Source organism: Atractosteus spatula, chromosome 7, assembly GCF_055471065.1.
Source record: "Atractosteus spatula isolate fAtrSpa1 chromosome 7, fAtrSpa1.hap1, whole genome shotgun sequence".
In the NCBI taxonomy this organism is placed as follows: Eukaryota; Metazoa; Chordata; class Actinopteri; order Semionotiformes; family Lepisosteidae; genus Atractosteus; species Atractosteus spatula.
Genome location: NC_142712.1, coordinates 57391712 through 57408898, shown reverse-complemented (window position 1 = coordinate 57408898; position 17187 = coordinate 57391712). Strand labels below are relative to the sequence as shown.

The 17187-nt window shown below is 42.1% G+C and overlaps 1 protein-coding gene across 7 annotated transcripts in view; it reads right to left on the bottom strand.

Annotated features, from left to right (window-relative positions):
- The window catches only part of LOC148831487 (A-kinase anchor protein 13-like), a 119237-nt gene that overhangs the window by 11323 nt on the left and 90727 nt on the right, over positions 1-17187 (bottom strand). For all 7 annotated transcript variants that reach the window (XM_088920421.1, XM_088920425.1, XM_088920423.1 and 4 more), the window contains 13 exons: positions 16903-16945; positions 16029-16155; positions 12666-12825; positions 5763-5830; positions 5206-5272; positions 4956-5097; positions 4613-4725; positions 3465-3611; positions 2923-3182; positions 2332-2457; positions 1762-1879; positions 614-862; positions 376-452 (listed from right to left, as the gene is read on the bottom strand). In XM_088920421.1, the coding sequence (XP_088776547.1) occupies positions 376-452; positions 614-862; positions 1762-1879; positions 2332-2457; positions 2923-3182; positions 3465-3611; positions 4613-4725; positions 4956-5097; positions 5206-5272; positions 5763-5830; positions 12666-12825; positions 16029-16155; positions 16903-16945 (1697 nt within the window). The remainder of the gene's footprint in view (positions 1-375; positions 453-613; positions 863-1761; positions 1880-2331; positions 2458-2922; positions 3183-3464; positions 3612-4612; positions 4726-4955; positions 5098-5205; positions 5273-5762; positions 5831-12665; positions 12826-16028; positions 16156-16902; positions 16946-17187) is intronic.

Here is a 17187-nt window from a genome sequence, read left to right as displayed (position 1 = left end):
GGCCCATCACAATGCAGACAGGCAGATAATGCAACAAGGAAACTCATAATACTGCTTTCACTTCCACAGACACTTTATGGAAATGGCTTTAGGAGAATTGAATTCAGTCATTAAAATGGTTAGACTCTTTGGTGAAAGCATGGAAAACAACATCTTGTGTAACTAATGGATCACATGCCTCAGATCTGCCAAGCACTTTACTACGCCAACGTTACATTGTTTTATTAAAACCAGAATCTAAAACAGCATTGCGTGGCAATAGTAATTATGCAATGCACTAGCAATAGCCTAGAAAGGATGTGTGTTGTAATTCTCAATTATGAAAAGCTACTAGCTGCTTCTTCAGTTCAGGGCACAGAATAATGTGAAACATACCAATGAAGCAAAAACATATTTCTGATCTTTTTCTTGAAGGAACACGAAGACACCTGCAAAGAGCAGCGCCTGGACATCTACAGAGAAACAAAGAGAAATTGAATCAAAACCCACATCATGAAAGACACCTCTATATTTAGAAAAAAACAAACCACCTTCAACTTTGGGCACAAGGGATCTCTTCCAGGAAGAAAGAGGCCAGCACACGAATGGGGAAGCACAGGCTGGTCTCTCTCACCCTTCAGCCTCCCGGCAGAGTTCTTGAGCTGCAGTGGCCCATCGTGGATCAGTTTCCTGCGTAGGAGGTCTTCCCGGGCAAACATCTGGCCGCTCTTCATCCTCATGATGGACTTGCTGTCCGTCCGACTGTAGATCTCCTTCAGCCGTTTCTTCTTCTCGTGCTCGTTGACCTTGCTGTCCACGGCCGCGATCACCTCCTTCACCAGCGTCAGCGCCCGCGACAGGTCCGCGTGGTCTTCTTCGTTCTCTGCACCGACAGACAGAGGCGAAGCTTAACGTGCTGATGGCAGCCTCGCAGGGCGGGAAGGCTCATGCACACCCTGGAGTAACGGGTTCAATCTACATCCCAAGATATGCAGAATTCTGCAAAGCTCACAACAGACTTACGGATTTTCCATTTATGGGGGTCAATTGGTTTTCGCCAATACAGGAAATACAGTGGAAAGAAACTGGTATTTTACCAATAGTTTACTATTAGTGGCTTTAGTGAAGCAAAAAACTCAAGAGCCTATAAACTCTATAAACAAAGGTGGTGGCTCGGCCGCAAGGTAAGTCTCAAACCACTGGCAGCCGCTCCTGGCAAGGAACCAAGGTCCCCTCACTCACAGCTACCAGGAACCAAAGAAGAAAAATAATTTGTGTTTATATGGAACTTCTGGTTTCAAAGGATTCCAAAATGCTTCACACACAGGAGGCAACCCACTACACCCACATTCATCCTGCGCTGGGGTGTACCGCCAACTAGGTGACGCACAGCCGCCACTCTGCACAGCAGATCGGGGGAGGGGTGACAACTGCTTCTCCAATGTCATTAAATGGGAAATTTATAATGGCCAGATTTGACAAGACCAGAAAGGACACCAGGCTTAACACCTCTATTGTTATGAACGGTGCCAATGGAGCTTCAACAACTAAGTAGTCAGGACATTGCTTTAACATCTAATCCAAAGGGCGGCACCTTCCACAACAGTGTGTTCCAGACTGAAGACCCGGTACCGATGGTCCTGCAGCACCAAATACAGCAGCGACCTTAAAGGTTACTTAAAGGTCTCCTATTCCAGTACTCACCAGGCCCAGCCTAGATTAGTTACTGAAATCTGATCTGTCAATCAGATGCAGAGACCCCATTCTGTAGGAGAGCCTCACCTTTGGTGTGCTGTAGTATTCTCTGCAGTAGCACTGGATACTTCGTTATCCGTTGTGTTACTAATAATATACATTCAGGAATGCCCAGTCTTCGAACAATCGGTAAAGACATTTTTTTCTAAAAAGAGAAAAGAAAAAATGTTGCCTTTTTTATGATAAAGTTTTCCTTAAATAGATTAACCCAACAACCTAAGTGTGAAAAATTTAGAAAAAACAACTTGACATTTGTGTCATTTTCAACTTCAAGCCTATATGGCATTTGACAGATTTGGCTGGAATTAAAGAGAAAATCTTAAGATGAAATATTAACAGCAGACGGTGATTGTCTTGTTTATTTACCGAGTTGTTTATTTGTCTGAGTGAGGGTAACCTTTTATCTTTGTTCTCATGGTACTAATCATAAATTTTAAAAACAATTTGGCACCAATTTACAACTTAGCTACTCTGTGATGTGTGAGATACTAATTTCAGTGTTGCCTTCTGGCTAGAAAACAAATGTAAATAACAATAAAAGAGAACAGTAAGAAAACGTAAATCATAAGACATTTAATAAATACATATTCACATTACCGTAACAAATGCCTGGAAGCGTTTATCTTTGGCACAACACTCCTTATAATAGTTCACTGCCTCATTGTGTCGGCTGCAGAATTTGCCATATATTTTCTTCATGCGCTCAGCACTGGAACCTGTAAACTGTGGAACACTAATTTAAGCAGATCATTCTCACATGAATGCCAGCGAGACATTAAAATACATCCAAGGCTTGTTGCAACAAACACATACAGTGTCTTCTTTTCACTTGGAAGTATACACTTTTTTCATTTCCTCCGACTGTGAATCGGATCCGCTCACTACTGCAAGTTCCCTGCCCCTACAGGAGAAGCGCAGGCCGCACTCACACATGAGCCGCCATCTGCGTCTTCTCTGCAGCGCAAGCTCACAGCACACACAGCAAAATCAACTGTCAGATGGAGGAGTGAAGGAGACAATCCCCACTAATAAGACAGATAACCTGGCAGACCAGAGAAGCTGCTGTGGCCGAGAATGCCTCCACGGAATCCGAATATCCAGTCCACATAAACACCTTTGTCTTAATCCAGCTTCTGTCTTCAAACAGAACAGACACCCAGTCATAATGTGGTACTCCCCTATCCTCACCTGGTTAACAAGAATATCTCCAATTTTTCTAATGACAAATCCTCCTTCCTTCCCCTCCGTGCGGGACTCCTGCTGAGACTCCCTCTTCCTCTCCAGGACGCGGCTAAAGAACTGCGTGTGAATGTCCACAAGATCGTCCAACACAGGGAATATCCGCTCTGTGTTCGTTTCCTGCTGCAGCTCTTTACAGAGCCCTTTGCTGTACACGTCTGCCATGATCTTCAGCGTCCGAACGTGGTGCATCTCTGTCTGGATCAACTCTACAGGCAGACAGGGAGGAGAGCAAGATCGGTCAGCACCAGGCATCACACCTATACCATCCAACAAATATGCTCTTCATTAAGTTGGATGTGTTATACTTGGTTATGTGAACCAAGTCACACTTTCAGCCCTTTGTTCCCAAAGGCTCCTGCCCCTAGAAAGCATTGAGAATCCTTTTTAACTTGTCTTTCCTCACCTAGGTGAAAAAGGTAAGGTACCTAGTATACATTACTACACCATCTGCAGTTCTTTTGGAAGCTCTGAACAGCAGCTGCCCTTACCATAGATGACATCCTGCCTTTTGATCATGTCCTTCTTGAGCTGCTTCACCAGCTTTTTGTCCACAATCATGCTCCACGAGTCGGCCTCCAGGTCCTTGATGTCCTGTTCAAACTCCCCCATCAGCTGGCTGTCCATCATCTCTGTTCCTGGAACAGACAACAGCATGTAGCCTGGGGAGGAACCAAGCCTGTAGCCAGTGACAGCTGACCAGCTAGCTGCCCATTACCCAACAGGACCATAGGAATTCTGATTCAACACTTTAACGACTAGTTATTTACATTTAACAAGGAGAGCTTTATTTGATAAACCCTACTAAAGACCAGGATTATCCTCTTCTCAGTAGAAGATAGTCGGACACAAGACATACGCATTCTGAAAAGTGCTGCTGATAAACAGTGGAATTGTCTGAGGCTTATAGATACAGCCAGACTTAACAGTTGTTAGCAACTGCTAAACCCCCACCCTTTACAGGTCCAAAGAAATAGCCTATAAAACACAACATGCTCTCAGGAACAAAGGACACGAGGCTTTAAAACTCCTCCATATTGTACTTTCTAACAGATTGAATATTAACTCCAAGAAAGCACCACATCAGAGAATGACTAGAATAAGATGTTTAAAGATTAATAACCCAGTACATTCCACCTTCCTTGTTTATACTTTTGTAAAACTAGCACACAGTGTAGGTTGATGAATTGTATACATGTCAGAGAGTGCAGAAGAGAAGAAGTCAAAGAGGGAAGATTTTTTTTCTCCTACTTTGTAACAACCCACAGAAAATGTGTTAAATATTTTAAACCTTCAAGCCCTACATTCCTCAGCCTTGTCAGACGTACTCCTAGGACACACCACTATGGGAATGATGCAAGAAAATATGAGATAAGGCAGGAAATGTTATATTATGGAGCCCAGCAAAGCTTGACATAATTCAAATATAAAGCCCCATCCTAAACTTGATAATGCTTCAGCAAAGTAGCAAACACAAAATTCAGCTCACACAAACACAGTCTTCATCTTCTGCACTAAAGCTTGGTTCAGATGTGCGTGTTGGGGAGCTCACTTTAATGTCATGCTGTTCTGACGTACAGAGCCACAATAAAACAGCTTTAGCCCCAGGATGCTCCACATCACTGCGGAGGAATCTCACCTTCGTCAGCCAGGGACTCGGTGGACTCGTTGACCTTGCTAGGCTTGTGCAGGGAGTCGGTCGACTGGGACAGGAACTTCATCCCTTTTAGTGGTATCTCATCATAGGCAGAGCTGGGGGGAGGCAAGAAAACAAGCTAGAAAATCACACTGGTACCCCAGTTTACTCAAGACCTCCCATAGCTAAGCACAAACTCTTGGCAGGAGGCAAATCAAAGTGTTAAGGGGGGGGAAAGTATTCTAATCTTCAGTTTATTACATGTGCCCATTTTCTATTGCTGCTGTCTTGGAAGCACAGGCACTGCGATGAGCCCACAGAAGGAGGGGCAGGGCCCCGCTCTCACCCGGCGATGTTGCTGATGGAGATGCTCTTGGACAGGTTGCTGCTGTGGAAGGGCATCAGGCTGGTGTGCCTCCTGGGGGCGATCAGGGAGTGGTCATCCGGGATGAAGACGGCCGACCGCGGGCGCTCCCGCGGCAAGGAGGCTGTGGAACATGGCAGAGGGGAGGTGGTAAGGCCCAGCGGAGCACGTCTCGGAGAGTTAACACGGCTAGCTTCAGAAAGTGCGCGGGCAGGACCAGACAGCAGCTTACATTTATGTCTCATCGTGACGGCGGGCATGGAAGCACTGTCGGGCACTGCAAATTGTTGCTTTTGGTGCTGAAAACAGAAAGGGCACAACACATGGGCACATTGCTCGAGCTGGGATGTTTGACTGATTAACATCACAATACTCAGAAAAAGCCACAGCAATAAAGCTTTACTCAGAATGGTTTTAAGCCGTAATCTTAATTTACAATCTATCCACAGAACAGACATCTTAATAATGATTTGTAGATACCTTCTGAGGCAGCCAACATCTGCTAAAAATGAGGTAAGGGATTTTTAAAAAATCAGCTTAATAAATTACACCATTTAAACTGCCCTTATTTCTGCACAAAAAATTCTGCTTTTCAGTAACTCACATTTTTCGTCTTCACAGAATGCACTGTTTTTGACAACTGGAAGTCAGTTTTACTGATGCACAAAGAGCCTTAACATGCTCCCAGGCACAAAAACATATCAATATAAGAGAATATACATAATATTTAAGTTCTGTGTCCATTTTCTCCGTTGTTGAACAGACAGCACAACAGTTGAAGGGCCTTACCTTCACTTTGACCTTGGTGCAGCTGGGAAGGTTTTCTCTACAGCCCTTGTGGACATACGCGTTGCAAGCTAAAGAGCAAAGAAATACACATCAGCACAGGGTTGACAAATGGAAAAGTACAGCAATATTTTTTAAAGAAAGCACTTATCAACAGAATGCAGATATCCCTCAAAATCCTTAATAAAATAGGTCAAAAGACCTGGGGACAAAAGATTATTTGAAATAGAAAAAATAAACTCCCCCATAATGCAACAAAGTTCAGCCTCTTGTCTCGGGCTGGAAGCCCACATACTTCAAGATATGTTCTGATTCTCCCAGGTTTTCTTGTGACTGTCTCCTCTAACAGAGCTACGAGTTTTTATTCCACTCCAGAGCACTGTAATGCTGTCAGCACCATGGTTATCTAACGCAGGGAGGCTACGTTTCTGAAAAACAAACATCCTCTTGGTTCAGCTATAATACATTTTTTTCTTGATGTATATTAGCCTAATCTAAAACACAGCACTGTATATATATATACACCCTATCTAAGATTAGTTTAGTCAACACAAGAATGATGACTCCCACAACCATACTTACGATATTCTTCACGATATTACACACACCAATACGTCAACACACTTGTCACAACTTTTAGAGATATTTTAATAAGTTAAAAACTTTAGTCTGAAAAGAAAATGTCCTACACATACCATTTAAGTCCTTTACAGTTGGTACCTTGTCTGTAATAACTGCCACTTAACCCAAGCAAGATAGCATTCAGTAAAAACTGCATTTAAGTGTCACTACACCAACATGAAAGTACTTTAACACATAATCTGTTTAATCTCAAGTAGAAACATCACTTGCAACTGTAGTAAGAGCTGCATTACTTTACCCATAGAGATGGAACCATCTTCTTACTAATTTCTCTGAATATCTTACCTTTCACAGCCTTTCCAGTATGAATAACCTTCGACCACATGAAGGAAAAAAAAGTCTTATTTACTGAACATAGTTACAACAGACACACCCAGTTAAAGGAACAGGATCCCTTTTTACTCTGAATGGGTTATAAAATAGCCATAATACCAAGGAATCTTTAATCAGAGTAGTGTCTTGTGTACTGAGCACCAAGAGTCTGGGCCTCACACCCACAACTCTACTGACTCAGTCTGGGAATCCAGGGGGTGTGTGAGACTATGGCAGCTGGAAAGGTCAAGGGTTAGAAAGCAGTCATCTGACCTCTCTGAATTGTACAGTGAACACTAGAGATCTGGAGCGCTCACATTCTCATGTCAATGCAGAAAACAATGCTACAACTGCTTTAATGCTGTTGATGTTTTTAGTCTGTCAATACAGATAGTTTAAAAGACATAAATATTAAAATGTGCAGCCTCAAACAGGTGGCACAGTACAATTATTCCATACTGCTTCTGCACCCGTAGTGTAAGTATCACCATCTGCATGAGCACAGTACATGATGTACAAGTCCAAGCTCCCACAGGCTGCTGCGTTTGTGCCTGCTCTGTTTTGTGCATGGTGTTGTGTTGTAAGTGGTGATCATTGCAATACGAAAGGGCACAGAAATCCTGCAGTTACACAATACACATCTATGCACTTCCCTACATGCCTGCCCCCACAAGCTTCATACAATAGACCGACGCAAGAAAACAATCCGTGCTTTGTCGGAAACTCCAGCTTTAGTTGTTAATGGCTGAAGTGAGACTAAACAGCAGGGAGTGTAGTGATGTCTTTTCATACTTGGCACAGTAGGGGTATGTGGGGTATGTCACAATTGCTATTACAGTTAGCTAAACAGATCGATAACGGCCCAACCAAAACAAAGCCTGCAGAAGATGTGATTTATGCACACAGCACACACATGGCCAGAATACTGGACTCCAGCAGAGACCACCTGATTTGACCAAGTTGGACCAGGGGCTACTTGAACACATTTTTCATTGCGTTCCCCAACTTTCAGTTCCTCGTAAAATGGGATCTTCCCAGACAAAGACTGGAGGGGGCGTTTCTCTTCCTCTTTATCACTGGGTAACTGAGAAAGAGACAGGAGTCTGTACACAGTACAGCACTGGCTGTCCCTTATCTCAGGAAAGCTCTAGCCGTTCCTCAGAATGCTCTACAATCTGGCTGCTATCACTCTGACTGTGCCTTATCACAAGACAGTCTTCAAAACATGGGCCAGAATGATGCAGACTTCGAGGTGAAGCAGATAGTTTATCGACTGTGAAGTCGCACACTGTTAGTCATAATGTCACATGACGGTTATGTACAGGTGCAACATAACTCCGGGTCAATTACTGACCTACACTGGTAGAATTATGACTTACACATGTCATTTTTCTCAAATTCTGAACTTTGTTAGTATCAAGACGGCATACCGAAAAGCAGGTCTGGGTTCACCATGTGGGTAATGTTGGATGAGACTGCAGTTTTCATTCATGTAAGGATATAGAATGTAATTATTTTTACATTTGTAGGAAAAAGGTTCTCTCTTTATTAAAATGACTTAACCTATGTCTTCACAAAAAAAACACATCTCGTCTCTACTCCCCACATGCTAAAATGGCCTCCCAAGACAAAACCTGTGTTTCCAAAATACACATTTCTTATTTACATGTGGTGGAAAACATTGATGTGTCCCAATGCAAATTCTCATTTTTTTTCTCTTCTCTAAAATAAAATAACTAAAACATAATAGCTATGTGGTTAAAAAGGTGTGGGAGGCTATTTTTAGATTCCCTTCTCTTTACCATTTCCTGTATATTCTGGGCAAAAAGTAAATCTGACTTCATATGGATGACTCTACTTCAAGGCCAGCCAGGAAACTCCACCAAAAACAAAAATAAAAAAGGCAATCCTCACAACAGGGTCACCTTGTTTCAGAGCTCTCAGACATTTGGAACGGAGATCAGACCATGAGCCAGTTTGAATGAGGTGACATTGGCTGATTTTCTCCAGCAATTCTCATTGAGGTTCTCTGCTGCTGAAGCCCAAGAACAGAGTAGCATGAAGCTGATAAGTGAACCAAAGAGAGCGATCAAAACGGCATTAATATTGGAATATATCCTCAGAAATTAAGTACTACCAGGAACCATTTTTACAAACAATAAAGCCATTACCTTATCTTTCAGAAAAAAATTGTAAAAATGAAAAGGGCAAAATACTTTTGCAAACTAGCTAAAGAACAGATTAAATTGGTAGATTATTTTATCAAGAAATCACCAGAAAAGAACCAAATTATCTTTTTTGAACTATTGGTAGGGTGTTCCCCACAAAAATACTGTATTGTCATGAAGAGGTACAAGGAACAGCACAACCCTGCTAGCACATGACTAACAATTGATTAATTTCTAAAACTATGTGCACTCTAGCTCAAAACAAAATTGCACATCTTTATAACTTTGTCAATGTACTGATCAAGTGCTATACTGAGAGACATTAAAAACAACAACAACAGCAGCAGCAAACGGAGCTGAGCCTTATTTCTAGAGGAATCCAAGAGAACTGCTTTGTTCAAGGCTACATCAGCAGTGTCTCACCTGGGTTTTGAATCCACAATATTCCCATTACAAGTCCTGAACCTTCAACACTGCCCCAATCCACTGCCCCATTATTCTGGGGTTTGGGTACAGTATATTTCTAAATACTACTAATTAAAGCAGAAGCCAGTAAAACATTTCCAAAGTGGATTTACACCTTTTCCGTATTTCACAACAAGCAATGGTGTCTTCAACACTGCGGAGCTGAAAAGATCTGAAGGCTCCGGTGCTTTATTACATCACACTGGCTCCTGTGTAGAACCACAAATCTCACATTCCTGGAAGCTGCTCTTTGCCATTGATACTTCTACCTCCAAAAATCAGGAAGGCTATTTAAACAGACAAAACACAGCTGGTATTTCTAGGATGGTTCTTATTTGCTCTGCTATGCGACATATTCTATCTCATGCATACCACATGTAGAAGATCACCACACATACTGTACTGTACAGCCGAGCTGCTACATCCATCTAAAGGATGTTTCATCACTGATGTATTAATCACCCATAACTGAAATGGCCTTTGCCTGAAAGATGTGCGTGACACATGAAAGAATTCCCCATGAACGGATCAGAATCTGCTCATAATTAAGGAGAAAATGCCTGATATCCCAAAGCCTGTAGGATATTACATCTGAACAGTGATGCATAAAACTAGAAAGCTGTGGTGCTGCTCAAAGTCACAGATCACAGAAAACAGATTCGCTGGGCCTGGGAACAAAGATTCAAGCCCCATAAGGGACCTAGACAAGCTTTCACTCCCACCCCCAACGTCAGAGGAAATAACAGCCTTTCTCCGTTGACTGACCCCCTACTTCTTTGCCGAAGCACAAAGGTGAAGAGCTGCTGCTGTGGTCTTGCTAGAAGAGGACGAGGTTCTGAACTGGCCTGCACTGCAGATCTGGGTCAAGAACCACCAGTGCAGAGATGAGCCACAGGCCACTTCTGACAATTTACACACAAAGTTCTGGGTCAAAAGGAATGACTAAAAAGAAGACGGATTCGAAAAAGAAGCGCTCTTTGCTTAAAGGATAATGATAATGATGCCTCATTCTCTATTTAAGAAAAAAAATGCAGAGACTCCTGACAAATCCCACATACTGTACTGCTTAGACAAACAAAAATACTGTTATATTCTTTCCCTTGGGTTGGATTTCTTTTAAACAGTTCAATTGTTAAGCTTGTAGATGGGTGGAAGTAGGCCAGATGAGAACTACAATGCATTTCTTAGATTTTGGAGTCTTCCTCTCCAAACTCATCCATGTAGTCTGTATATAGTCTTATGAAGCCTATAGTCCTGGTGTGATATATGCAAACTAAGGATCCATACAGAAGTGCTTTAATGCCTCTGCTGCATGAGCCACTGTCATCATCTTTCTTATTTTACTTTCATCACATTCGATAGAGGCAAAGAAAGTCAAGCCCAGGAACTGCCAAAGCCTCACAGCAAACACAAATATGACAAGTTCTTGCAATGTGTTTATCTACCTCTTGTCTACCAAGGCTAATGTATATAAAGGGGTCACATAATGACCTAGCATGTCCAAGAAACTACAGAGTGGGGGCACCACTCACAGTTTGCTGTCATATACTTTCACTGTGCCAAGGCATTGCTTAATAAAGAAAAGATCAGTTTCTGCAGGGGATATGTCTGAAATCTACATCCTACGTAAGGCCAGACTTATACTTATTTCTCTTTTTCTTTAGACTGCTGCTTTTGTACCACCCAGACATCGCAGTTTGTGTGATGAAGTAATAATGTGTCACAGTTTTTAGACACTGTAACCTTCCTTTTTTGAGCACAGCCTTTGCATTGTGAAATAACTCCTTCACACAACATCCCCTTTAGGTGAAGCCCAGCAAAAGCACAATACCTTAAAAGCCATCAGAGAAGTCTTTAAAAAGCCAAAGTGCACCTTTTCAGTTTAACCAGAATTAATAATAGTTGGGTATTGTCATTATTCTGTCTACAGCTGGAAAAGAGGAGATCAAAAGTAATTTAAAAAGGTCCTAAAACTAGGACTTGCCAGTTCACAATAACAAATCAGGATTATGGGAAGTTGCTCTTGGGAAGTAGCTATTGACCAACAGAAAAACAATCTATGGTAATTACATCAAAACCTGACAAAATACAGAAAATAGTAAAAGGACACATTAAATTAAAATACTGGAAGAGTGTTCAGAATTTTTTTTTCAGAACATATATGAGATCCTTACTAATTATACCTTCTAATTATAAATCACACCAAAGAAAGCACAGAGTACAGAACTGGAACAAATTCAGATAGCTCTTCTCTTTTCCCTTTGAGTAATTATAATTTTGCACTATTACTGATATTTACGTCTACAGAAATTTGCAGCCACACAGAGTAAGCACAGTAAGGCTCTGTATCTAAAAGTCCTTTCCTATGGACTGTATTACAAATGTTAATGTGGCTAGATATGAAAATATTACAGAATCAACCACTACTTTAAATGCTTATGGGGACACAAAAATACCACAGGGCTACAGTAACTAGAAACAGACTCGGACAGAAGACAGTGGCTGAATTATTTTTTTTTATTCCATCAGAATGGTTTACATTCGTTTATAAGGAGCTATTGTCTGCTCTCCTAGTTATCCAATTCCTCTTACTCAAAACCTCATCACCATGGCCTTATACCCTTCATCATCTCTACCAGAACATAACAGCGCAAGACGGAAAACTCTCACTGGTAACTTTTTTCTTTCAGCATACTGGAATGAGGGCTATAAGCTAGACTAAATTGTTTTGATCCGTTTCTTTCCCGTACAGCATAGTGCTTATATCTCAGAAGAAGGCTGACAAGCTACTAGTTTTGCTTCTTGCTTCTGAGATTTAAATAGTTGTGCTCTGGGACACACACCTCTGATGCAGCAGTAGATGGACGCATTTGCTGTTCTCCCTCTTTAAACTGTGAGTGATGCCACCGCTTCAGGGTGGCCAGTTCATTTGAGGCTTTATAAATTCTGGAACAGTGTCACAGCACTGAAAGGTAGTCCTATACAGTCCTAGAGCAACCACTCTGGAACTCGGTTGTCTGGAGAAGTGTTTACAATGAAAGCAATCTCCCACTTCTAGACAGGTGTGCTCAGATTAAACAGGAGGCTTTGCTTCACTGCAGCTCTAAGCATTTCTATTCCTTAACCAGCATAAGTAGATACAATGTGCACATAAATGGAGGGATTTATGGCGTGTTTTATTTAAAGGACATAGTGCAAACTGCTAACGCACTTAAGGCAAACCAACTATGCTTGCAAAAAGACCCTCAAGCAACAACATCAGGATTCCTTGCAGGGGAAGAGCCTGTAGCATAGCAGCAGTAAACACTTTGCTTCTTACTTGCACAGTGGTAGACCTCCTTAGTGTTGGGAGCTTTGTTGCAGTGGTAACACTGGGCTGAGAAACCGGTCACAGGGCTGAAGAGGTGTCCATTCAGGGTTTTCTTGTCTTTCTCCTTGGCCTCTTTTTCTTTTTCTTTTGCCTTCTCTTTATCTTTTTCCTGTATTGGAAAAAAAAATGCCAGTGTTGGGGGAAAAAAAACTGAAAAAAATCCAATCCCCAGCTATATCACTAATCTCCTCTCAAGCCCTTCTCCAGGCTGCACACTGAGCGGTCAAGCAATCATTCTGGTGGAGGACTGCCAAGTGCTTCCATAAGAACTCCAATTACTACAAGCCCCGCACACTCTCTTTGGGTAATTACAATGTGTTTAAACTCATTCTCCATCTACCTATGCTGGCAGCCAGAATCATTAAGCATCTAATAAGGAGATAACCAACCGAGATTTCTGTTTTAATTCTCTTAACTCTGAAAGAGAAAGGCTATTGAAGGACTTTTTTTAACTTTACATAAAGCCTACAGTTAATAGATTCACAGGAGGCCCACATGGGACAATGTTCTGTAACTATCTTCTGTGATAGCGTTATTTAAGAAATAACTACTCTATCTGAATCTAAGTGAACAGAACCACGCACACTCAGAACAGAAGACTGTTTACACAGTGGGTTCGGAAAGTGCTTTATCAAAACTAAAGGAAGTGTGAAAACACCGAGATCTGTGCGTCACGATTGCAAGTAAAATATGCAACATGCTGCCTTGGTAGTCATCACCTATACTCTGCAGAACACAGAATGTGCTAATTGTCTTTCTGATGAAAGATAAACTAATACATTAAACAAGTCACAATTTAGAGATCTGCCTTTTAAGACAGAAATCTGTAAAGCATTCTTCTGTCATGACATGGCACCTCATTCAGGCAAAAATAACAATTCAGCTTTAAGTCTGTTCCCTATTATTGAGTTTCCTTTCCCATCTATTGTGATTATTTCTTTTGAAATGTACCTCCTTAATGTAACCAAACAGGTAGCAACCCAGGACGAAATGTGACATTCAACTGAAAGAATGTCTGTATTGCTGTAGTGCTTGCAGAAAAAGCAAACTAACAAGATTAATTCACAAGAAGATACATTTAAATACAGAATACGAGTCACATGGCAAAAGATGTCCTGATGACGAGACCTGCTGAACATTTTAATGGACAGTTTGAAAACCTTTTCCTCATACATGTTTGCAAAAGAACAATGCTACCAGAAACCCCTGCCTATACACAAGAATAGCAAAGAGCATCAAATGGGAAACGACTGCTTTTATTACAACCAGTACATATTAATACAACCTTTTTCATAAGATTTAGAATAACTGCGACAGATCAGTAAGACAGAGGAAGAAGCTGCGATTGCTTCACTTTTCACATAAACAGGAAACCCCCTTGTCTGCCAAAGACAGAGAACCAAACGTTTTCAACAGAAGCATTTAAAAAAAGACCATTCCGACGTACAAGAACCCAAATACAGAAGACCACACAGACCAAAAACAACTAGATCCTGCCCAGGGTAAAGAGCTCAGGTGCCAGTCGCCTACCTCCAGGCTTCTCAGCCCCACCAGCCTAGCTGTGCAGTACTGCACTTCAGTCCACTTTCTACACAACATCCCTGCCAGTGTGGAGAAAGGACCCTCCAGTCGGGGACCAGAGCTCAGTGCGCTGGCCCTACAGCAGCGCCACACACGCTCCCATGATGCTGGCCTGGCAGGCAGAGGAAGTGAGAGGCTGGATGCAGAGGGTGCTCTTTCATCCTCTCCATCAAACTTTCTCCACCAGCGTTCTTAAAGGCACAGTGCACTCACCCACCACACAGGGAATATTTGCCATTTCTGTAGTTTTATTGCAAGCACAAAACCAAACAGGCTTCAGTGAAATGCAGTATAATGTTTTTTTTCCCAGAATCCACTGGAATTGGCTGTGCTCTTTCCTGGGTGCTAAAGTTCATGACTATGCAAGAATAAACTTATATTTTATACAGTACTCTTCTCTTCTAGCTGCTATAATTCATAATTATTGACTTCTCTTTATTAATAATGTCCATTAAACAGGAGACAACTCTTTCTAAATGTCAGCTTCAGTATCGGAATTAAAAGACTTCTCATCGTAATGAAGTCACAAATCTGCAAATAACAAAATGTTTTCAGAGTTTCCTTGCAAACAACCCCCAATACCTACTAGCAGCTTGACTTTAGCTCACTGACAAAGCCATGGATTTCCTTCCCACCGCATGGTCATGCACACACCGCTAACACATGAAGAAGCTCTCGTCTTTGACAAGTGTCTTTGACTGCTAACAGAGGCTTTAAAAGCAAGCATGCAATTCTTGTACTATTTACCAAAGACCTAGCGCTTTAACACCAGCCAACAGAAAAGGAAGCTACCACAGCGAGGCTGATCTTCCTGTTGCACTTCCCCTAATGTGATCTGATCAGCTGAGTGCGTTTTATCTTCAACCTCAGGAGCTCGGGGGGGAGGGGGAGGAGGGCCGAGATGATTTCACTCCATGGCAAATTTTAAAAGCTTTATAACTATTTTACTAACTTCAGAGACTGTATTGTACACTTGCTAGCACCAATTAATTCACCACTCTGTATCTACTTAAACTCCCAATAGAAATGGATTTAATGCTAGTTTGGAACAGAAACAAAGGGCCACAGAAACATGCATTATCCAACTGCACACTGGAGTTACACACCATAGCATATGAAGATCTGCAGCTTTGTCAGAGAACACATCAGTGAAAAAGCACCATGCACAAAATTGAGGACATACAACCACCTCCACATCCCATTGTTTAGGTCATGCACAAAATCTCTTTTAGCTTTGTGTTCAGGGTAACATAACAGCATGGTAACCTTATGCAAATCTCCCGAGAAGAAAAAAAACAGAACTGCAATTTTCACATTTTCAGAGTCCCACATAGCCTACTGCACCATTTGCATTGAATGGAGGATTGATGCAGTTCTCATTGGACACAGGTACCTGGCAAAAGAACTTGAAGCCCAACTGAACCCAGTGGAATCTGACTGGATGGGCATGAAAAACAACCGTCCAAAAAATAAACAACAAAAAAAACTCAAAAACCATCAAAGTCAGGACCTGAAAAATCCCAAATATTCCTCCCTATATCCATGCAGCCTTATTTACAGTATTAGAGTAAAATTATGTCTCAATATTATTTGTGTATAACAGTTTAGTGGCTTCATTCCTTAATGAGTGCCCCAATCTTTAATCCCTGGGGAAATTCAGGAATCGGGTGCGTTTCTCAGCACTGTTGAGAGGTCTTTGACACAGCGATGCTCACGAGCTGCCCGACTCACCCTGGTCTTCTTGCTGCTGTACATCTTGCTCTTGATGTAGCTGAAGGTCCGGCTCACCTTCGTCGGCCCTGGCTTCCCATCCGCGTCCTTCAGTGAGGCACTGGCAGACAGGTGCTCATCGCAAGCGCTGCCGAGAAAGCCCCAAGCCACAGACTGAGCAGACCTTTTAAAAAACACATCCTCCTGCAGGCATGGCGGCCTGCTCACAGCCCAGGGGGGTTCACACATGTTTCAAACGCAGCCTGAAAGATTCAAGCTTTGCTGCACGAGTGCACGGAGGTTCAGGCGCTGAAGTGCTCTTATATCTACTGAGCCTTGCAGCCCATTTTCAGCCGTGACCCAATCTCTTCTGACAATGGTGAAACTCAACACACTCCTATAAGTTCCAGTCGGCCAATTGTGAATGGCCCGTGGTTTGTGATCTGTGGGGTTTGACTCAATCCACAGGGGATCTTAATTGCTGGGTTGGATCGCTGAGGTCCAACAGAACCAGGAAGAAAATGACTTATAAGCACCAGGGTTCAGGTCCTGAGAGAAAGCAGGGCCCATCCCAGAAAAGAGGCAAGAGCCTTCTGGTTGATATCTGGGTAATCCTCAGGTCATGAGAAAGCTGCTGCTGTATGTACAGTACATTTATTCTGCATTCTGTTCAGAAATTCACAAGGGTAACACGTATAGTATAAATAAAACTAACAAACTTTCCAGCAGTTTGTAGTACTTCTGAGAACTAGATGAGTCATTTCTAAAAGTAAGGTATAATTAGGTACTGTATGCTTTTATACTACAACTTGTAGTGTACACCCCAAACACTACATATTCAACTGATTCTCTTTTAACCACTGTCCTGTTGAGAACCATGTCTGAAGGCCATTACCTGTATCCCAATGAGCTGGACATGCTGGTGGATGATTTTATGTCTAGAAGGAGAAAAGAGTGGGGATTAGTTAAGATACTGGAACTGGCAGTGATAAGCAGGAACAGCAGTGAACATGAACTCCCTGCTTACAATTGATCAGAACTGTACAGTAGGGACATGGGAGAAGGATCTGCCTTGGTGCCTCTGAAGATTAGAAGATATTTGCTTATAAAGAAGACAGTCAATATCTACATTACATGCTCTTTTAAAAATGTGGTATCTAATTAAATTGGCATGAAGCAA